Raw genomic sequence first — 24425 nt, forward strand, 5'->3', positions numbered from 1 at the left:
TCAGAAATTACATTCCTGGTCCAAATTTTAAGTCTCTGTACATCAAAAACAAGAAAGTATGTGCAATGGTTTCAAAAATATCAAAAACAGCTCAACTGATGCCAAAATTCAATTATGCACATGAAACTCAGGTTCAACAGTATGTCCCAAAATTTATTGAAATGTGCTTTCTCCAAGTTTAAATCCAATTCAACAAAAAATGAAAAAAAAATACAATTTTTAACAAAATTCAATAAAAAAATTGAGCATACAAACTCATCTTTGTTAGTATACAGAAACAAATGTAATGTTTCTTTAGGCCTAATTTTTTTCCTGGTTAATGACCTACAACTGACCTTACAATGATGCAATATGATGTCCGAATTCTAGAGCTGAAAGATATTTACACATCATAAACAGGTCATGACATTAAGACTTTCTCCAAGCCATTGAATCTCTTTTGGAAAAATTGCATAACATATGTACACATTCCAACATGAGTTGTTTCCCTTTCATTATGAAAAGATATCCTATGCCCATCTTTGAGTCATAGAAATTTATTGAAATTTATGAAATTCTTACTGAAAATGTCTAATTTGGATAAAAGAATGAATAAACTATGTATGGGAAGCTGCATATCCTATTATAGGCCAAGTAAAGTTGGTCTTTTCTATATAAAAAAAAACAGTTTTTTTTAATGACACTATCATTATATTTATACTGTGACCACCTATAGTGTGAAGAGTTTAAAACATAACATATCTACTTTGTGTGAAGTCAAAACACGTTTATTTTATATTTATAAAGAGACTGTGTATCCATTGTCAATATTTTCTAATATTAAATTTGAGCATAGAATATCTTTAAACTATAATTTGAAGAAATGCCATGACCTGGGGCATTTAAGCTTTAGCTTAAACAGGGCCAATCAAATTAATATGAGCAAACTTGATAAAAGACTACCTAAGAATGCTACAGACAAAGTTTGGTGATCATCCATCAAATATTTCAGTAGGAGATGATGTTCAAAGGTTTTTCTATTTTTAGCTTTAGCGGCCCCTAAAAGGGGCCAATCAAATTAATATGAGCAAACTTGATAAAAGACTACCTAAGAATGCTACAGACAAAGTTTGGTGATCATCCATCAAATATTTCAGTAGGAGATGATGTTTAAAGGTTTTTCTATTTTTAGCTCTGTTGACCCCTAAAAGGGGCCAATTGAAATGACATGAGCAAAATTTAAGTGTGACTGTCACAAAGATGCTACAGACCAAATTTTAGGTAAATCTGCCCATCAGTTTCAGAGAAGAAGACGATTGTTGACGCATGACGATGGACGCCGGAGTATCCCCCTTTGATACTAATAGCTCACCTTGAGCCTTCGGCTCTGGTGAGTTAAAAAGCCAAATTAGGCGGCAGTAAAATTTTGATTGTTTGTCATGATAAGAATTACATGCAAGAAAAATATCATGTATTCTGACAGCATTTTAACAAAAGCAGTAAATGAAGAAGCGTCTTAATTTTGTCTTATTTTGTGAGTTTCATTTTAAAATGAAATAAAAATTCCTGATCATAACATTTAACCTTTACAATGGAAAAAGACATTTACAATAATGTATGTTATCTATGACAGGTATCATCACTAAGGGATAATCACAAAACGTTAGTACCTACTTCAGTTTTTCAAATCAATTGTTTATTTAGAACATGGATTTTTATTGCTATAAGTTTAATCAAATCCATTAATTAAATAATTATCATTTATATTATTGTAACACATAGCCATGACAGATGACTGCCTGAAAATTACAGACCTTAAATATCAAAGATATAATCAATATAAGGTGTCATAAATGGGACTTATGAAATATCAAAACCTGCAAGGTGTAATACTGTGTAAAAATCACATACAAAATGGAAGCTTGGCTGCGATATCATATATTTATAAACTATGTGACATGTACTGCTGTGATCTGTATTTTGTCATAATATCATATGGTTCCAGTAACAATTTTTATTGTCACATTTACACGGTAATGGTCATATAGCAACATACTAGCTTTACTTGTGGAGGAATTCTTGACAATTATCATATACACTTATTAGCCATAAAAGTGAATATATTAAATATGAAATAACATGTATATAAATCATTTTTTCAAAGACTTTGTCAGCTACAAAAAACCCAAGTAATTTATCTACACGGAGGGAAAGATAAGTTGTCCAATGAAACATGTGAGTAATGTATAAAATTCAAACTTAGCAAAGTGATAATTGCTGCTCTTTGTGAATTGACAGTATAATTTTATGTACATTATATATAAATGTACATGTACAATAAAATTGTTAAAACTTTGCATAATCTGTTATGAGAGTACATGTATAGGTATAATCTGAAAGACTTGATTCTTGTATGTTAAATAATACACAACATGACTGTTAAGAGTGCAAATATGAAGTAAATAGCCAATTCAACTATATCTCCCTTCACCATAAATCAAATAGAATCAAATATAGTTAGCAAATTAATTTTAAAACAATTATCTGAATTTTCTAACAATTATCTGAATTGACAGTGAAGACATATTTACAGGGCTACAGAACATCAGTAAAGCAATAAAAAATTAAGTATATTGTATTTCACTTCAAATGTGAAACAATAATCTTTAACTTTGCACTGGTGTGGTACGATGATGCATGGTTTGGGCTTGAACTTAAAATCCCCTGGTTGAAAGAAAGACACTATATAACTTTAAATGAAAATATTAAACATATGTAACAATTTACTCAAACTCGTTTACCACTATTCTTTATACAAATGGCACAAAACTTGCTGGATATGCATCAAAGACATGATTTCTTCCTCAGGCATGAAAATATGCATCAAGAAACATAGAAATGCCATGAACCCAGGTTTTGAACATGAAAGCATTATTCTAATTTTGGTAAGAGTAACCCTAACCTTGACCCGAGGAAGCCTAAAAGCAATTCAAAGCGAGGTCTCCACATAAACTTGCTATATACCAAATCAGATTACAATAATTTGTTCCAAACTTTATTAATCAGATAGAAACTGTTTCACGCCTGCCAAAATATCTGACTACACGTGATTCTCCAATCTAATAACTAGTATTTTCAAAATTGAAAACCTGGTTAATAAACATAAATATATCTGAGATCTGGACAAAACTTCAAGTAAAGTTCTAAGCATATGCTACTCAAAATAATTAATATGATTAAAAGATATGTTTATTTATATAGAAAAATAAATCTGAAGCATATAAATTTTACAATGATACAAAATAAGGAAGAATACAAAATAAGTAGACATAACAAGAGCTGTCGGTAGGACAGCATGCTCGACTATTCTTAGTGCTTGATAGTAAAAAAAATGCCTGATACAGTTACCTCCTCCTGTTTACAGGTTGGGGTCATGATGGTGAACAAGTGTGCAAAGTTTCAAAGCCATATGTCAATGGACTTTGAAAATATTTGAACTATTACAAAAACTTTAACGTAAATTCTAAGTCGAAAAAGGGGCATAATTCTGTCAAAATGCTTGATAGAGTTACCTCCTCCTGTTTACAGGTTGGGGTCATGATGTTGAACAAGTATGCAAAGTTTCAAAGCCATATGTCAATGGACTTTGAAAATATTTGAACTATTACAAAAACTTTAACGTAAATTCTAAGTCGAAAAAGGGGCATAATTCTGTCAAAATGCTTAATAGAGTTACCTCCTGCTGTCTACAGGTTGGGGTCATGATGTTGAACAAGTGTGCAAAGTTTCAAAGCCATATGTCTATGGACTTTGAAAATATTTGAACTATTACAAAAACTTTAACGTAAATTCTAAGTCGAAAAAGGGGCATAATTCTGTCAAAATGCTTGATAGAGTTACCTCCTCCTGTCTACAGGTTGGGGTCATGATGGTGAACAAGTGTGCAAAGTTTCAAAGCCATATGTCAATGGACTTTGAAAATATTTGAACTATTACAAAAACTTTAACGTAAATTCTAAGTCGAAAAAGGGGCATAATTCTGTCAAAATGCTTGATAGAGTTACCTCCTCCTGTCTACAGGTTGGGGTCATGATGGTGAACAAGTGTGCAAAGTTTCAAAGCCATATGTCAATGGACTTTGAAAATATTTGAACTATTACAAAAACTTTAACATAAGTGGTTACGCCGACGCCGACGCCGACGCTCGGGTGACTGCAATAGCTCTACTTATTCTTATCGAATAGTCGAGCTAATAAAAAATATGCTCCCATTTACCAGAAGGGTGGAAGACATTGAAAATACTATTCTCTAAAGTTAAAACAGCATATAAGCATAGAAATATGAATACACATTAGAAACACTCCAAACATCAATGTATATGTTCTTCTTGTGGTAAAACTAAGTTTCTCACATATCTTTCCTACATATAAAAGCTAATTCATCATATTGACCTGTTAATTCATCAATAAGAAGCGTAACTGCATAACATACATAAGCAAAATAAAGGGTTGCATACAAAAATTAGTTTGACATTTTCTCGTAACATCAGATGCCTGCAGCTGATGTAATATCTAAAGTTTTAAAGTAATGACATATCTGCTATGATCTATATCTTATTTCTATCAATGAAAATAACCAATGTCCTTCTAGATCAATGAATACATATATACTTTATGCCAGCATTTCATGCAAACATCTATTAAAAATTCAAAAATGTAATGTTAACAAAACTACTTTGGGATAAAAAGATTATGCTGTTTTCCTTGACTATATGTTAAAGCTTAAATGGACATTTTTAGCAATGAAATGCTGTGTTTTGAACATGAACATATGAGTGAATCATTTCTATAATTTCTAATATATCATTCTGACAATTGGTAACCAGCCATATAACATGTACAAAAATATTCTACAACAAAACTTCAAAAATCTATAACAGATAAAAAATAAAATAAACTCTGTAAAGGTATGGTATCCATACATCTATTGTTTTTTCACATGATCTACAGAGATACGTTTGAGAAGAAGGTAGGGCAGGCAGAGGAAAACTCCACCTGTTATATAACACACGGTAGCTCCACAACTCCAGTACACTGAAATATAATAGTGAGATTTAAACCCTATGCCATCAACATAAAACAGTTAATCAATTACAGTATGCAAAAACAAAACCGTTTTGTAAAAACAACATTGAGACCAGTTCTGAACAAATGGTCAAGAACCACTTTCCCTAGCACAAAACAATGAAGTACAGAATTAATCAATAACATTCATAATGCAAAAACATCTTTACCTTTATATTTTAAAGCCAGAAACTTTTTAACACAATGTGCATTCAAATCAAAATTTTCTAGTACTCATTCTTTAAATTTTCGACTCACTAGTTTGTGGTACTTGTACAAAACAATGACAGTACATTCAGCCTGATACTACTGAGCAAATTCAATACAGACTTTAATTTGGTAATTTAAGTCTATGAAGATGCCTGTATCCTTAATATCATAACAAGTAACCTCAAAATAAGCTTTGCAATCATTAACACTAAATTACATATTAAACAAGTATCTTCAACATTTATGCAGTGTAAATCTTTAATACATCATCTGAGGATAAATTCAATATGTAATAGATAATAAATTATTTTACTTACTTGTTGATGCAAAAACTGGACCTAGTGCTCTAGCTAGGGCACCTAATGATCTAAATATACCCATTATAGTGCCCTTCTGGTCATTACCTCCATATAGTGATATCATAGTGGTCAAACATGGTACAACAGTAGCTGATGCTGAAATATGTATCATAATAACAAATACAAAATGATGAATAAATAAGTTTGCCATTTGAATTACGTTTGTTGCACAGCAATGTTTTAGACCAAAACAAGAATTAAAAGAAAACCCAAACTTAAACATGACTAGTGACACACTTCCAGGGCTCTCGGAAACGCTTATTTGAGCGTATTTTTACGCATACTTTTTGCAAAAGGACGCTTAAAATATCCAATCGTCAGTCCCTTGTACGCATAAAAATTCCAAATCCGCGTGTCACTGCGTCCTTCTAATATGCAATACACAGCGGCTAATGTGTAAATTTTAAGGCGGGGCTTTACGCTTGTCAACTGCAATGCATCATCAGCCAATCAGGACGCAAGTTTTTCCAATAATCTAATTGATTGCAGCTGAGGTCGCGTGTTTATGATGTTTCGGCATGCGACAAACACGGCATAGTCAATCAGTGGAAATTGCGGTGTTGATTTTATTGACCGTTTGAAGTCATATGTGCTGATTCTTAATAATTGATTGTTTGACGGATAATTGACGGATAATTGATGGGGACTTGTGCATGCGTTTTTCACAGGTGTCTCGCGTAAAAGACTAATTAATGCTACTCGATTTTTAATTGCTTTTAATTATTTTAACAATGGATACGTTTACCGATATAAATGTTGGTCAACAGATCGTGGACATGTTATTTGACAGTAAATGTTTATTAAATAACTTTGGTGTTATAAATGATTGTGGATAAAGAAAAGACACAGTAAAGATAAAGATATTTTTATTAAGTGTGTGTGTAAACTTATAGCATTAAGCTGAATGTTTTTCTTGATTCTACAATATCACACACCAACACAATTTCCCAATGCACAACACCAATATCGCACTTTTAAAAGCTACATGTACCAGAAGCTCTTAAATTAGGTCCAGGACATATTACCTCGAGCACATAAGGTAGATAATAAACTGTTAGGTAACCACTCATATTGAAAATTCTATCTTTCATAGCAGAAACAAATTTGGACCTTCAAACCTTTAAAAGATATTCTTCAATAATTAAAAGATAATTATCCCTTGTAGGAAAGATTTATCACTTGTTTTTCAATAGAATTTCTTACATTTTCTTAAATGTTTAGCTTGGTTGTAATTTACATCAACACCTTTTTTTGTCTAAATTGTTATAAGAATTACCCTGTTTGTAATTATTCCGTCACCAGAAAACACTATGGTACATGGTGGAATGACCGACTCTCAGTTAGTTTGATAGGGTATAGCTACTCAATGGCCATACTTTATACATAAGATTTTTTATTTTTAAGTAAAACAGCCTGTTATACAAATTGATAGCCATAACATTTCAGTAGCATTGCTTTTAAAGAAAAATATTGTCACAGGGTACTTACCAAATGAGAAAAGAGCTAGTGATAAATATATCCAGACAGCAGAGTAAGCAAATGCCATGATTATAAATGATGGTACGAGGATGAGAATACCCTGTGCTGCCATCTTAACTTCCTTCCCAGCAGATGCTCTACGAGTATAACCACCTAAACCAGATAAAATGTAAACTTAGATAATAACTGTCCTTCACAAACAATGCCTATTACTATCACAGATGAGAAAAATCTGTGTCTGATAACAATTTGTAATTGTCTTGAAAGTCTTAATAGCCTATTTCTGACATTCAAACATAATATGATGTATATGTTTTGTATGGACGTGACTTTAATAAAGATTATATATATTTCTTTGCTCAAAATGATAAAAATGAATATAAATGAATATAATTATCTAAAAAAGAAAGAAGCATAAATACCCCTTAAATACCTGCTACAAATGAAATCTCAATAAATTTAATTCACAGTTTTGCTTTGAGTTTCAGTTTAATGAAAATGTAAACTGATTTGCATTTCAGTACTTAAATTACTAGATTATATCCCTGAGTTGTAATTGTCACTAATTTATTTATCTATTTGTTTATCTATAATTAGGCAAATCATTATGTCAAACAAAATACCCAGTGTAAACAGCAGTTATGTAAGAGAAATGACTGTTAGACTCTATAACCGTGTGCAACAGTCATTGAGAAAGTTCACCATGCCCGCCACCCATGGATTACACATTGAATGTTATCCGTATTGAGCTAAACAGAAGGATATAAATATCATACCTTGTACAGCAGCCATTATAAATCCAATAAAGAAAAACATCTTTCCTTGCTGCATACTGTAAAACATATCATGAGAGAGTGTAAAACATCTTTTTAAAACAAATTTCATCTGATTATAAAACAGCTTTATAAATAAATATCATCTTTTTAGTTTGGTTTTATCTTGAATTAATATAATATTACCAGTATTCCATATATCATGTTATCTTTGAAACAAACTGATTAAAATCATCTCCTAACTAATGCTATGCATAAGGATCTGATCACCACCAATAGGTTGTCATGTTCTCGTGACCAATCATTGGCAAGCTTTCACAATTCTAAACATGATGCTGTCTCTAAATTCAATCGTTGGAAAACTGATACCAAGTAGGTAAATTTCACGATTTTGAGAACTAACATTGTGTTGTCCATACTGCCAGCAGGGACACTGGCAAAACAATCTTGCCAATAAAAAATTTAGTCTATTATTTCCAGTTTATTTGTTTCAAATTACTTCAAACATTTTTTTCCCAACAAAAATCGACAATTTATTCTACTTCCGTGGACAGCAATATTTTGCTACTTCATCTATTGCCTATCTGTAAAGGACAGTTTGACTGCATGGCTAAAAATAGTTTCTCATCATAATGAAGGCAAAATATATATACAGTATGTGGCAATCATAATTATATACATGTAAGAAATAAGTAGATCTGAACTTTAGTCAGATTATCTTTAAAATTACATTAATACATACCATGTTATCTTAAATACAATATGAATTCATATATTATATATTATACCTTGAATTACCAATGTGTACCATAAAATTAACTTGAATATAATATGAATTTCTATCAAAATATTATCTTTAATAAGTTATAAATCTATATCACAATGAAAAAATTTATTTTAAAGAATAAGAAAAATAAGTTGCGCGACACATTCAAGACAATTTAAAAAATTTTACATCTGATTTTTCATTTATGATACAAACTTTCTTCATAGTAACCTTCAAACATTTTTTATGCTCAGCGGCCCTCAACACTTTACCATGGAGGCCCTGCTGCCTATGAAACATGATGTCTGAGTAAATGTTAAACATAAGGAAATAACTTTACCTGTCATAATTTAGCCTGTTATGGGTCAGGAAGGTCAAGGTGAACTCCAAACCAGAGTAGAAAAACAGGTAGAGAAAATACACAACCCCATACTTCCTTATATCTGACATATCTATAAATAGAATGTAACAATTCATACATGTCATCATTTTTTTTCTTTTTCGTGAGATCAAAATTTAAAGATCATTACTTATACTGAATAGAATGTTAACTGAACTCAAAATTTTTAGATATATCTGTCTGAAGGCTGATAAGATCAAAAATTTTCTGTAAGGAAAATATTAAGTTATGGCCACATAATTGATAAATATATTTTGCCTTTTTCAAACGGAATGTAAGATTTCCTGCCCTTTAAAAATGTGTTGAGCATCTCTTGCTTTTTCCCCCACGGGAATGTTTAAAACACGGATATATCAACATAAATCCCCTTTTGGACAGTTTGCCATTGTTGTCAGATATCTAAACAAGGAATGAACAAAAGACTACAAAAGACTTCTTGATTCAAAGTATATATTTTTTTAAATATTCAATGTATGATGCAGTTTGTTTTTATTTGGGGACCCTACAGCTTTACCAATTGGGGAGCTCAAATACTACATCTAAATATATTAATAATTTTTTGGGGTTGGGTTTAATGTTGCACCAACATAGTATAGGTCATATGATGACTTTCCAGCTATACTGGTGGAGGAATACCTCGGGTCCCCCTCTGTATATGATTTCAGGTACAAACGGGCATCTGAGTAGAGCAAGCGATTTAAAGTATGAAACTTAATCAATGAAGCTCTATGTAATCCTTATATGCCATTAGTCTTTTATTAAAATGATAAAACTAAAACACATGTTCATTGGAGCATATCAGGAAAAATACATTGTGTGTTCAAATTTGGGCAATTCTTGTAACATACCTTTTGTAGACATATTTGTAACAGATGAAAATTTAAATAATGACACTGGGTTGATGAGGTATGAAGTATTCTTCCAGCCAGATGATATAGACTTGGCCTAAAATATAAATTAAATCAAACGTTTATTCTTTTCTTTTGCATTATATGTTGAATTTTAAGTCATACTTTCAACATCATATGTACAACTTTCAAACTTTAGGAGCACACCCCTCTGTGTATTATTTTAGGCACAAGTGTGATCATTAATGCAGAACCACCAACCTTTCCATAAGTCAGTGGACAGCAAGCTCACATTTAAAATTAAATATAAGTCATCTTAAATGTCCAGATATTGACATAGTATGTATATTTTCTACTGCAGTTTTCTCTACACAAATAATAGTTGATTTCAATAGTTTTTTTTAAATGAACATATTACACATTTAACACACACATTATAAAACAGAAAAAACAACAACAAAACAACTTAATTTGTGAACCTACCCTTTTAGTTTGAGGTAATGTTTCCTTGAATAAGACAGCTATATATATGACATCTATCACAGACAAGACAAGGGCAAATAATGCTGGATACACGTAAAACTCGCCTTGTTGCTCCCGAGCCCAGCGGGAAAATATAGCACCAATCAGTGGACCAAACACAAAACCTATAGAAAACGCCACTCCTATCAGAGCCTGAAATATAATCAAAATTATGGAATTAATTTTTTTTAAATTGTTCCAAGGTTTAAATACTTCTCAAGTCTCTGTTATATATGAGTGCCAATATTACACAATAAATATTGAAAATAAACTGCTTTTTGGATATTTTCTTTTTTTTTCAATTTCAAATTATCAAATGCATAGTATAATTTAGACCTTTCCAAGTGATAAGTAAAGGATACTGTAAGTTGCAAAACTTAATAATGAGCTAATAAAGAAGTAATCCTAAATTATTTTTTCATTCTTCAATAATTGAATTATCAGATTTTTCCATTGAACTTCATGATACCTATTGTCATTTGATTACATAAATAAACACATCTCACCATGCCTTTTCCACGTCTCTGTGCTGGTAGAATATCAGCTACTATTGTTGTACTCAGACTTATATTTCCTTTACTTATTCCTCCAACAAATCTAGCTATCACAAATAAACCAAAATTCCTCGAGACCGCCCACAAAGCATAGGAAAATGCAACACCTACCTGAAAATGTTAAACATGAAGTTTAGAAAAATGTATACTGACCTAAATAGAGAATGTACAGCCTTTTGAGGCTGACACACAGCAAATTTTTTATCTTAACCATGAAATGATAAAAACAGAGGTATGTTATAGGTATACTATAAGGTTATTATGTTTACACATCTATGCTTTCTGAGCAGACCCTAGGTTGTTTTGCTTATTTTATTATGTTTATATCAAAACTTCTGAAACTACTACGGATACTCCTAACATGAATTAAGTTCATTACAAAAATTCAAAAGTTTTGGGTAAAGTATACATTTTCAACAAATCTGAGGGAGTGATTTGCTTGACCTTGATAACATACTTGTATACATGAATGATTCTTTAAATAAGTTTTCTTAATTGTCTCTAATTAATTATCAGATTAAAAGCTATAAGAAGGATAGCATGCTTAACAATTTCAATTGTTTGATAATATAACAAGAGCCGGAAAAAAGTAGGAATCAACAAAGAGGAATACTTCATTGGAAATACATGTATATGTCATAATAGTAAGTTATGTATTTTAAATATTGAAGACAGAATTTTGTTCATAAAGGACCATATTTCATTCAAGATACATGCCCGTGCAACAGCTTTTAAAAAGTGACATTTAATTATAAAGTTTCAAGTGAATCCTATCAGTTGTTTTGAAGCTTTATGTTGCAGACCAAGATTTATATTTAGTTTTGAAAGGGACCTAAATAGATCTAAAAAAATATTCCATGCCAGAGTTATCGGACTTAAATGGTGACCTCAAATCATGTTTCCAAAGACATTAATTTAGTTTCAGTTGAATACCTTCAGAAGTTTTAAAGATTGATGCTAAATGCACAACTTATATCAAGCTCAGAAAGGGACATAATTCAGTCTAAATCTCTACCAGAGTTATTGATTATGATCCCAAAGACATGGGTGAAATTGTAAGCAAATACAATGTATCTTTAGTGATTGCTGAGATATGTACAAGAAGTTGCTCAGAAAAGTGTTATGTCAGCACACAGGTCAAAAGGATAGCCCCACTCTTCTTTGAATAGATAAAAATATTTTTTCCCCACACCCAACACCACAGCTGTGACTTGACACTCGACTATTCCAAACAGCAAACAAGATTCAATGACCCTAGTAACTCTAATATAATCAATAGGCTTATAAGGTACTTTTTTGTTTGTTTCATTTTACGCATTTTCTCAACAGTATTTCAGTTATATAGGCGGTAATAACGTACATGTATATTAATAATTAAAACTAGCAACAACCAAATGTGACATATAGCCATATATATGACAGACAGGCAGAATTATTGACAATATTGACAATATACACATACTGTATCTACCATTTTGAAATAATAAAACATATGTTACCATGGAGAGAACAAGAACAGGTTTTCTACCATAAACATCTGATGTAGCGCCTATCACAGGTGAAGCTATAAACTGCAGCAGTGAAAACATGGACCCTATCAAACCTGAAAATATTATATAAATACACGATATTAAATAAGTGTAGATTTAATACTAAACTTATTGAAAGAGTTGCGTAAAATCATATTATGCGAGCCTCTGTTCAACTTGGTCAATGAATTTAGTATTGAATCTATACAAATATAACATTCTACTTATCACATATATAAAATAAGAACGGTAAACTGTCAAAAAGAGTCAATTTTTATTAAGGTGCCTATAGTGTAACGCTAATATCAATGCACTTTAACGCTGTTTATATATAACGCAAATGACATAACATCAAAGTGTTATTACACTATTGTATTACATCTCTGCACTGCAGTATATGTGATGAATGTACATGTATTTGAATTCAACTTCTGATACACTCAACTTCTTTATCTACTGTTTTTGCAAGGATCAACAATATTTCACTTTAGGGCAGTCTGAGAACAACTTTGAGGAACTCATATGAAAACTTTACAATATTCAACCTATTTATGTTGTAACAATGATAATCAGATATTCAAATTTAGGACAGGAGGTCAGACACTGGAAATAATTTCCTCACAGGTAACTTTGCTAAAACTTCCTTCTACATGTATATTTGTTTTGTTTTTTCCACATATTATTATATCTGAGGTAGAAATGAAGAAAGAGCATGGAAAAGTACATGACATCAGATTGCCAAAATATACAAAACCACCAAAATACAATATTTTACAATTAATCAAAATAAGCTTTTGTTTTTACCTCCAAATAACACAGAATTCCATCTTGGGGTGTCTGGTGCCCCTACCAGCTCTCTAAAACTGCTCACTGAATCTTTCAAACTTTTATATAGACCATCCTGAAATCAGTTATAATATGACATATTAAAAGATGTCAAACTGTACAAATAAAAAATAAATAAAAATGTCCTTTATCATGTTAATAAATACCGTTAAACCTTCTTTGTTCAAACTTGAAACGTTTGAATACCTTCCTTTCCTCAAACTCACTGTCCAGTCCTTACAAAATGCTGTCCTATTAAGTATTGTTCTATCTTGAATCGATAGAATACAAAAAGCTGAATCTCTTGACCACAGAAATATAGAGAAATTCACACCTTTTTGGTCATACACAAACTGATAACGAACACTGCTGGTTACAGGTTGACTCCCATTTCATTAGTAGCACAACTTAATCATATCAGGGTGGTATTTTGTCTTCTGTACTTAATCGCAATAACTTTTCTAAAATAGCCAAAAAAGCACATGATGGTCCAGTTACATGGCCAATAAGAACTTTTTTGGAAACTGTGAAAGAACATCAAAAATAGACATTTTTAAGAAGAAGAAAAATAACAGCATTTTTGCGGGCTTTATGAGTCTATAAGTATCCAAACATTATTAAAGAGTAAGCAAATATTCAAATACAGATTAAAGACATCAGTGACCACAATTGACCTACCTCTTTAGTTCCATAGTAGTCTAACAGTGACGGCAGTAAAGGGAGTATCACAGTAAATGCCAGTAAATCTATAACCAGTGATATGAATACAGTTCTTAGCACTTTCTTCTCACTAGCAGACAGAGTGCTGTCCCCTGATTTATCTGTACCATCAGTTGTCTCCCTTGGTTGCTCGCTACTGGAGACATCTCCATTCTTTTGAGATCTTGTTACAGCCATTTCAGACCTACAAAATAAAATAACAAGTGAAATGTTATGAAAAAATAAATTTTTCGAGACAATATTGCATTTATAATAGTTGGCAAACAAAAATTTCTGACATAAATGGAAAGAATTCATTGTATTTAAACAATAAGAAACAATCTGTAGCCAGTTTTGGCGATACTTCTCTGAAAATATCACCATTAAAGTAATACATGTAATTTTCAAAAATAATTTTTACAAGAGCCATGTCAACATGGCCATCCCCCGCCGAATGTGTTTGCTCATTGGAAGAATGTATATGTAGTAGAGCGGAATAATTCTATTTTAAGAGGTCTTTTGGTAATGAAAACTGATGGCTATAGTGATTACAGATTTGAAACCTATGTGAATACTGATGGCTTAAAATAACAAAAGGCAATTACTGAAAAATAATGCAGGGTAGGTTATCATTATTGTGTGCTGCATCCCTCCTCAGTAAAATCTATCCACCTATGAAGTTTCAAGTTGATACCTCAAATACTTTTTGAGAAAAAATTAAAGTATGAAAAAGAACAAAGGGCAATAACTCAAAAATTATAAAAGGTAGAGTTATCATTCTTGTGCAGTGCACACCTCCTGAGTCAGAGATCTATGCACCTATGAAGTTTCATTTTGATATCTCAAAGGCTTTTTGAGTTATGCTCTGGACAAAAATTAATTTTGAAAAATAACAAAGGGCAATAACTCAAAAATAATGCAGGGTAGAGTTATCATTCTTAAGCACTGCACTTCTCCTCAATGAGATCCATCCACCTTTGAAGTTTAAAGTTGATACCTCAAATACTTTTTGAGATAAGCTCTGGACAAAATAGCATGAAAAAAAAAGGGCAATAACTCAAAAATTGTACAGGGAAGAGTTATCATTCTTGCGCACAACATTCCTCCTCAATAAGATCTATCCACCTATGACATTTCATGTTGATATCTCAAACACTTTTTGAGTTATGCTCCACTCAGGTGAAAAATTAGGTATGAAAAATAACAAAGGGCAATAACTCAAAAATTATGAAAGGTAGAGTTATCATTCTTGTGCACTGCACACCTCCTGAGTGAGATCTATGCACCTATGAAGTTTCATGTTAATATCTCATAGGCTTTTGGAGTTATGCTCTGGACAAAAATCAATTTTGAAAAATAACAAAGGGCAATAACTCAAAATCATGCAAGGTAGAGTTATCATTCTTGTGCACTGCACTCCTCCTCAATGAGGTCTATCCACCTATGAAGTTTCAAGTTGGTAACTCAAATACTTTTAGAGATATGCTCCGGACAAAAATGTCGGACGGAAGGATGGACGGACGGAAGGACGGAAGGTCGGACGGACGGAGACTATTTCTATATCCTCCGCCGAAATTTTTCGGCGGGGGATAAAAATGTTTCAATATCAACATCATATCGTGAATTAAACCTGAATGACTTTAAAAACTCAGCCTATCTATTAACTTGATAGAAAATACTTTTCTTATAAACAAATTATTATGAACATGGAACAATGACTCTAAATCAAACAATGTTATAAACAATGGGCCTTTTTCTTAACAGAATAGCCTTAAAATATTGCATTTCAAACTAACCATGTGAATAGTCAGAGTTGTTTGACTGTTTTGTATTTGACTCCCCATTAATAATTATGTGACTAATGTTTATAATAAGTATAAATAAAGTAAATAAAATGCAAAACTGACCTCTTTTCTAAGTTCATCATTATTATTATTCCTTAAAATATAATAATAAGCCACAAAAATCACTCACTATATACTGTACTGAACACAGTTAAATGAAATAAAGATATAATAACTTACACTAGTAAAACATACAGGTTTTTGCCTAGGGGACTGGTACAAGAGTTAAATGACTGGAGTATACCTCACTCCTCGTCATAACATTTCAATGATCTTCTTAATTTTTCCCTTGGGCAAAATCTTTTCTAGTTAACATAAGTGAAAAGGTATGCTACAATGTTTAATTAGAAAGATCAAACATATTATGTCTTATCTAACATTAAACTACAGTATTACATATTATAGCTGACTTGGATCTTCATGAAAAATTTAGTATTCTTATCAGAGGAATATATATGTAGAATTGTCAACATTTTCTTCTTAAACCAAGAGAAATATATGTATATAAAAAAATCAAACATATTCATAGGTTTGTTTTTATTTAGGTATTCATGCATGTAATTTTATGTAGCTTAACCATAAGACAGCTGGTGATGACTGGATCTACCTTAGTCCTTCATTGAAAGACATTGCATTTTCTCTTTTTTTTACAGTTTTACGTTAATCGGAAAATGCGTTAAAGTGGATTTGACCAATGTAAAAAATAGCTTCAAATCTGCGGTTTAAGTCTAAATATTTGGACTAGATCTACCTGTACAACAATTGCAGATCAATATCAGGTGGCAAATAAGTTTATTGAAACAATCTCAAATTTGTTCCTGGAACAACCTATACTAAGCAGTGAGTGTAAAGTTCCTTGCTAAAGGAAACAACCGCTTGCCCCTGATAGGGTTTAAACCCATGTGGTCACCAATCCTTAGATTACTACTCCGACACATTAACCACTCAGCCACGCCACCACTAATTTCAATTGATTTTCAATATTAGATTATATTACTATTCAGTCAGCAGGGTTGTCATTATAAGTTTTTCAAGATGATTAACTTTGAATTTGAGGCAATAATTTTGTTTTACGTAGTTTTATCACATATAAAACAAGAGTGTTCTCTTTAAATAGTTTTGAGACAGCTATAATGCATTGCATTATTTGGTTCATATTGAAAAATGGATGGCTTTGTTTAAACAATACAGAGTGAAATTAACAATTTTGATATCATAACTTCACAAGGTATCTTATTTTTTTCATCCCAGATAACCAATTTTTAAATAAAGACAATATTGACAGAGCATTCTGCCAATTTTATGAAGATTCAAGTTTCCAGAGTGTTAACTATGATCTGGTGACCTAGATTTTGACCCAAGAACACTTATCTTTTTATCCTGTTCTGTTCAAGATACATGTATTAGTAAGGAAAACTTTGATTAAACTTATTTAACTACATTAAAATCAAATGAAAAATAACCTGTCGGAGTGTAAACCAAGTTTTATTTCGCCTGGTGATCTGACAAATATCTGTTTAAGTCTAATTTGTTATATATACATGTATGTTTAAGAGGATATTTTGACAAACTTTTATAAAAATGCAAGCAAAAAGTGGTTTTAAAAGTGTTTTTAAGTGTTTTCCTTTTATTTTACTAAATGACCTAGTTTTTGACCCAAGAAGGCCCATGTTGGTACTTGTCATGTTAAGATGATATAATTAACATGTTGACAAAGTTTAATGAAAATACAAACAAATTGTGGTCTTAAATGTGTTAACTACATTCTTCTTTGATTTGATCCAGTGACTGAGTTATTGAACTAAGTTGATGTATGTTTGAACTCATCCACAAAATATTATTGGAATAAACATACTGACAAACTCTGTTGCAAATCCAATCAAAACTGTGATCTCTGTATTGTTAACAATCCGAAAATGTTGACAACAGTCAAAGATTGATGGAAGCAGGTCTATAGAGTTGACAGAACCATCTATCAACATCTACCATGAGGGCATGCATGCAGTCCTGTTTCCTGTGCGCCGCGCTTTGAAGATGGGAACCAACATATAACCAAATGGCTCTAACTAGAGCCAACTGGTTTTCATTTTCAAAGCGCGGTGCATTTGCATACAGCAAACCTGGGGAGCCAGTTTGAATTTGTCAAAAGATTTTGTAAATCAAGTAAAATGGCGATAATCTTGATGTTTATAACTTTATTTAGCCTGTTGCCTTGTTTATATTGATGTTGAAGTTTAAATTGACCATCATCGTGGAATAACAACTTCTCTGTCCATGGACAAAAGGATTATATGAAATATTGGAATTGGAATAAAATACATGGTGATTTTCATTTTTGACAGTAGGTGTGCAAATATTTTCCCGTGAACATTTTTATCTTGTGTATTAGATCTATTACAAACTTTGAAATATGAAAGTGTCTGTGAATATGCACATAGAACTGTAATATTATGGCAAAAAAGCTCCACTTCTCTAAATACTTCCTGTTTGTAAACTAAACATAACATACAAAATGTACAAAACAGATAAACTTTCCAAATACTATCGTTTCTTACGTTATATTTATTTTGTCTGATCTACTAACGCCTGAAAGCAAATAAAGTATAAACATCAAATAATATATTAATATTAATTATAATGTTTTGGAGTAAGTATTAATTTAAACTTACACGAATTGACAAGAAGCTCAGTTAGCTGTCATGTGTATTTTCGGCCGCTTGGTTAGAAATAAATTTCGTATAGAATATGTTCTCTTTGTTTTACAAAGAGCGAAACGAAATATTTATCCGAAAAGAAGTAACAATTTTATCGGCAGAATAACAGCTGGAAGGTGATTTTCGAATTTTGAAATATTCATTGATATTTCAGCACTTGTACAAACATTTTAACAAATCTTTACGCAGTTGTCATCCGTTACAATTGTAATGATCAAAACTGTATCGACGGAAAATATCTTGATCAGTAAACTATATGATTGTCTACTTGAAATTAAGAATAATAAAAATAATTGGGTTTATAATGTTAAATCTCTTTTAGATGAATACGGATTTTCCTATGTATGGTACAATCCAGGTTTAGTTGACTTGAAAAAAATTCATATTTTGTTTAAAGGAAGAGTAACTGATGTTTTTAAACAAAAATGGGAACGTAAGTTATCTACCAGTGAAGTATCGTATGGATATATTAAAAATAGTTTTGAATTTGAATCTTATATAGACATTTTACCTAAAAAGTTTAGAATTGCTACATCCAGACTGCGTTTATCATCACATAAACTGAGAATTGAAACAGGCCGATATGCGCTAAATAGAATAGACCGCAATCAAAGAAAATGCTTACTTTGTAACAAAAACGATATAGAAGATGAATATCATTTTGTAATCATTTGCCCGTTTTTACGATGAATTAAGAAAGACTTTTATAAAATCTTATTATTACAGACATCCAAGTGTGTACAAATTTGTAGAATTGATGCAATCTAGGAATTTTAAAATAGTAAAGAATCTCGGTAAATTTTTGTATAAAGCTTTTTCTGTTAGAGCGAGTCAAATTGTTTAGTTTTTCATATCATTTATACCATTTAATAGTAAATGTTATCTGCATATTGAACTTTACTAAATCTAGGTTGTGTATAATTTTTGTATTCATAAACTGAATTGCAACTGTATTTACATACCCATCCTCCTTCTCCATGTGATAAATATTATTTTTTACCGTAGCATGCGTGTGTGAGTGAGTGTGTTGGTGTACGTGTGTGCGTGCGTGCGTACGTGTGTATGTGTGTGTGTGTGTTTACTTTCTCCCACTATGTTATGCACTAATTTCAATGTTCCTATGTATGCCAATGTCATGTGATTGTAAATTTGTATCATATATTATTTGTTATAACGAAAAACTTGTAAAAGTTTAAGTTAATAAAGTATCTATCTATTAAACTTTAAAATTACCTTAAAAACATGAATTTATAAATAAGCGTGTTTTTGTCCAAAAATCATTGTACAAATGTTAATGAAAGTTTTTATCCTTATTTTTTTTTAATGTGGTCAATTTAGTATCATTCGTAATTTGAAAAAAATATATTATCTTATTTGCCATTAAGTTTTACGTATATGAATATATTATTTTATTATACAGCATTTCTATAAAGTTCATCGATTCACACCTCATCATCAATAAGTCTACTCTAAATTTCTATATCGTCCGCTTTTTTCCTCTATATCTATATCGTCAGCGTTTTCCCTATACAATGTATATCTATATTGTCCGCAAGATGCGTATCATGTTATCTCTAGCTAAGTGCCGACACGATTAATCAGTAGCGTGTTGTTCACACTTATATAATTACCGTTAATTTGCAGCACGCTTCTGCTTATATTGTATCAATAAAAAACAACAGCCTGTTTCTTGGCACGCTAAAGAACCAGGAGAAGCTTCTGGAACTGGGGCATCTTTCTGTATCTGTAATTGCACTATCCTCCGAAAAATAAAATGACTAATACTCTTCTGGAGGGCTCGCCCATATGGGCAACCGGTGGCGAGTATAAATAAACGCAAATACACACACACAACAGCCTGTCATTACTTATTTAAATCAATAATTTATGATTAAAAATTACTCTTACGAACTTTTGATTTTGAAAAATCAAGGCTTTCTTTATTTTGCGAACAAAATTTTGTCCGCCTACTGCACATAATGACAGACAAAAACAATGCCAAAATGAAATACATATCCTTAATTACATATCCGCTGTTGCCAATTTAATAGTACCATCATTGTAATTCTAAAGACATTCATTTGATCCATTTGTTTCATATATTAGTTTTCAATATTTAGAAATTCCGAAAATGTGTCATATAAATATAATATAAAATTCATTGACATTCAATCATAAATTACTTTAATATTTCTCCCAATTTGCTAATTGATTATATTTTTTTATATATTAAAGTATAAATCCAATTACACATCATTTTTATAAACTTCATCAATGCCCAAAATCATCACCAATTAGTCTACACTATATATCTATATCGTCCGCTTTTTTCCTCTTTGTCTATATTGTCAGCGTTTTCCCTATATGTTTATATTGTCCGCTTAAGGCGTCCGCGTTTTAGACAGGCCCCAAGTGAAGAGTCCGGGACCACCAACCGGACACTTTTTGAACATTTTCCATACAAATTTTATAATATTAAAGCTAGAAATCTGAAAATTTGACACAGTGCAGTTAGGTTCTTTTCATAACTATCGGACTTAAATTTGTTTATTTCTGATTATGTTGACATTTATATCTGAGGCCTGTGAAGGAGGGTATCAAAATTACCTAAATTTTCCACACTACAGTTCCATGTGTCCGGACAGATATGTCCATGATGATGATAACATAATTATACATTAACCCTATGACATCCACTCCATTATTTCCATTGGGTGTAAAGAGCAAGTATACAAAGAACACTAGAATGCTTTAACTACTTTCAATTACTGCAACCATACATTAAGCTACACGATATCGCGATGTTTCGTCACACCCGTCGTCTAAGAATCTTTTGTGGGCTTAAGATTTCAAGATTTTATTGATAAGTCTTTAGGCCTCCGGCCCATAAACATTTACAACATATATATGATATATATACATAGAAAGTGAGTGATACAGACATAATTACATACAAAACTAACAGTAGTTCAGTATTTATTGAAAAATATCTAAGTAACTTCGTCTTTTATCTAATGCGTAGAACAGGTACATTGCAGTTTTTCTAATTTCATTTTTGTTAGACATTAATGAATAAAATTTATCAAGTGTTGGTAGCGTTCTGTAACTTTCCGAAATATATTGGCAGCGTATATCATTATATAGAGGACAGATTAACATAAACTGGAATTCGTCCTCTATTGAAGTTTCACAATAAGGACAAATACGTTCCTCTCTACTTAAGCCATAGTGTCTACCTGGTTCAATAAGAAGATTGTGAACAGAACATCTAAAAGAAACAGAAAATTTTCGAAATTTGACAATATCCAGTACATGTACATAATATTCAACTGTAAATTTTGTTTTATATGATGAATAATATGTCAAGTTCTTATTAAGCATACCTTTGGCACTCCAATTTTGTAGGTATTGATCTTTTAGTCTATTGACATACACATTTAAAAAAATCATCATTAATAGTTTACTTTTTGGTTTTCCCAAATATAGCCAAATCCATTACTAAATAAATTTTCTCTGATATCTGAAACCCAATTTTTCCTACCTATTGTATCATAATATAATAGCATATTATAACATAATTTAGGATATCTATCGTTTGGCATTTTTAACAGTCGTAACCAATATTTAATACCATTTTTTGATTAGTAGATATACATTGGGTATCGTCCCAAGTCACCCATAACTGCATCATTACAAGCATTAGAGTTTACTTGTAAAAATCTTTTACAACAAAATATATGGAGTGATTCAATAGAGGAAATATTACTAAGACCCCACAATTCCGAACCATACAACATAATGGATTTTATATTAACATCAAATATTTTAAAGAAAGTATGCAACCGTATTCCTGAACAGAACTTAGAATATACAGAAATACTCGTTTTGCCTTAATAGACATAATTACATAATAATGTACATAGATAATTTGCTGGTAAAATGAACACCTACATAATCAAATCCTTTAACAACTTCAATATTTTTACCAAAATAATGCCAATGCTCATATTTTGACAATTGTCCCCCATTTTTAAAAACCATAATTTTTGTTTTGTCTATATTAAAAACAAGTTTATATTTAAGTGAACAGGTTGTTTGATTTTGTACACATTTACAATTTACATGCACGAATATGTGTGTATTATCTTAAGACAAATAGCAAGAAATAGTCAATAATGTATTTTAAATTCATAAAAACACCGTATTTTCGGCTTCTAAATGGCATTGGTTACCTCTTTGCTATTTGTAATGTTTGGTACTTTGTATGGACAATAGTCCACCATAGTCCAATTATATTAACAATTAAAACAAAGTGTGTGGTCATGATATTAACAATTAAAAACAAAGTGTGTCTTGACTGTTTAATTTACTGATTCCAAGTGAGTTGGAGCTGCACACATTTAGGCGAGAATTAATGTTACAGAGAATCATGGGAAGTATAGACTTGCTATATAGTGATAACATGAATTGTAAGTGCACAATTCTACACTATTGACTTTTCCTATCACAGGTAACCTCATAGCATTTGTACTTTTTGCCCGGGTTGCACTGGTGGAAAAAACTTTCGTAACAGTTTTCTCAGCAACTACTTATCACAGCCCCTTGATATTTGGCATACAGCATTGACACGTGGTCCCATAACGTGGGATTTGATTTAAGGTCTGTCGCTCATCCACTTCCTGTTTGCCAACTTAGTTAAATTTTCAACATTAATGGTCAATGGTAGGAAATTTTCGTAACAGTTTTCTCAGCAAGTACTTATCACAGCCTCTTGATATTTGGCATACAATATTGACACATGGTCCCATACTGTGGGATTTGATTTAAGGTCTGTCGCTCATCCACTACCTGTTTAACAACTTAGTTAAATTTTCGACATTAATTGTCAGTGGTAGGAAATTTTCGTAACAGTTTTCTCAGCAAATACTCATCACAGCCTCTTGATATTTGGCATACAGCATTGACACAGGGTTTCATACGGTGGGATTATATTTCAAGTCTGTCGCTTATCCTTTTCCTGTTTATCGACTTAGTTAAATTTCCGACATAAATGGACAATGGTAGGAGGAAATTTGTGTAACAGTTTTCTCAGCAACTACTTATCACAGCTTCTTGATATTAAACATACAGCATTGCCTCATGGTCCCATACTGTGGGATTCGATTTCAGGTCTGTCGCTCATCCACTTCCTGTTTACCAACTTAGTTAAATTTTTGACATTAATGGTCAATGGTAAACATTTTTTGTAACATCACAGCCTCATGATATTTGGTATACAAATGCATCCCGGCCTTTTCTGTCTTTGACCCAATTTATTTATTGTATTTTGCATTGTTGAAATCGAAGGAAAAGACAGACTTGAGTATGCGATAGAAAATGCAAGTTTACGCACTACTAGTACTCGTATATATATTAACATCTAAGAGAGTAACATTGCTTATTCCCTACGTACCGGGTTAAGAGGGTACCCGTGACAGGAAAAATGATTTGCAATGTCAGAGGTAATCAGAGGTAATCCGTGCCGCTGCAAAACCGAAAGTAAAGAGTTTTCATGAATCTTAAATACATTTTTTTACTATTTATTATCATTTGTCTGAAAATTATGTAAAATAGAAACATATATGTATGCTGTGTACATAATAATAAAATAACTTGTTCATTTTAGCACAAAGAGCATATTGAGGCGATGGGCGTAGCAAATTTTGCAATATTGTATAGCTTATTGTGGAGATGTAGTAATAAGAAATGAACAAATTCTTAAGAAAGACATACTTAAAACATTCTAGTGTTCCGTGGTATAC

The 24425-nt window shown here is 31.5% G+C and overlaps 1 protein-coding gene across 1 annotated transcript; it reads right to left on the minus strand.

Moving 5' to 3' along the window:
- Positions 1-4235: 4235 nt before the first annotated feature.
- Positions 4236-18676, minus strand: LOC132755467 (major facilitator superfamily domain-containing protein 10-like). The gene is made up of 12 exons (XM_060746333.1): positions 18580-18676; positions 14046-14271; positions 13347-13443; positions 12513-12616; positions 10966-11124; positions 10421-10612; positions 9938-10034; positions 9030-9141; positions 7927-7982; positions 7160-7303; positions 5630-5767; positions 4236-5072 (listed from the first exon to the last, which is right to left on the minus strand). Exons 2-12 carry the CDS (start codon positions 14262-14264, stop codon positions 4963-4965), a joined length of 1428 nt encoding a protein of 475 aa, XP_060602316.1. The 5' UTR covers positions 14265-14271; positions 18580-18676; the 3' UTR covers positions 4236-4962.
- Between the last annotated feature and the right edge of the window lie 5749 nt (positions 18677-24425).

This window comes from Ruditapes philippinarum, unplaced genomic scaffold, assembly GCF_026571515.1.
Source record: "Ruditapes philippinarum isolate M1 unplaced genomic scaffold, ASM2657151v2 ctg219_1_1_1_1, whole genome shotgun sequence".
Classification (NCBI taxonomy): domain Eukaryota; kingdom Metazoa; phylum Mollusca; class Bivalvia; order Venerida; family Veneridae; genus Ruditapes; species Ruditapes philippinarum.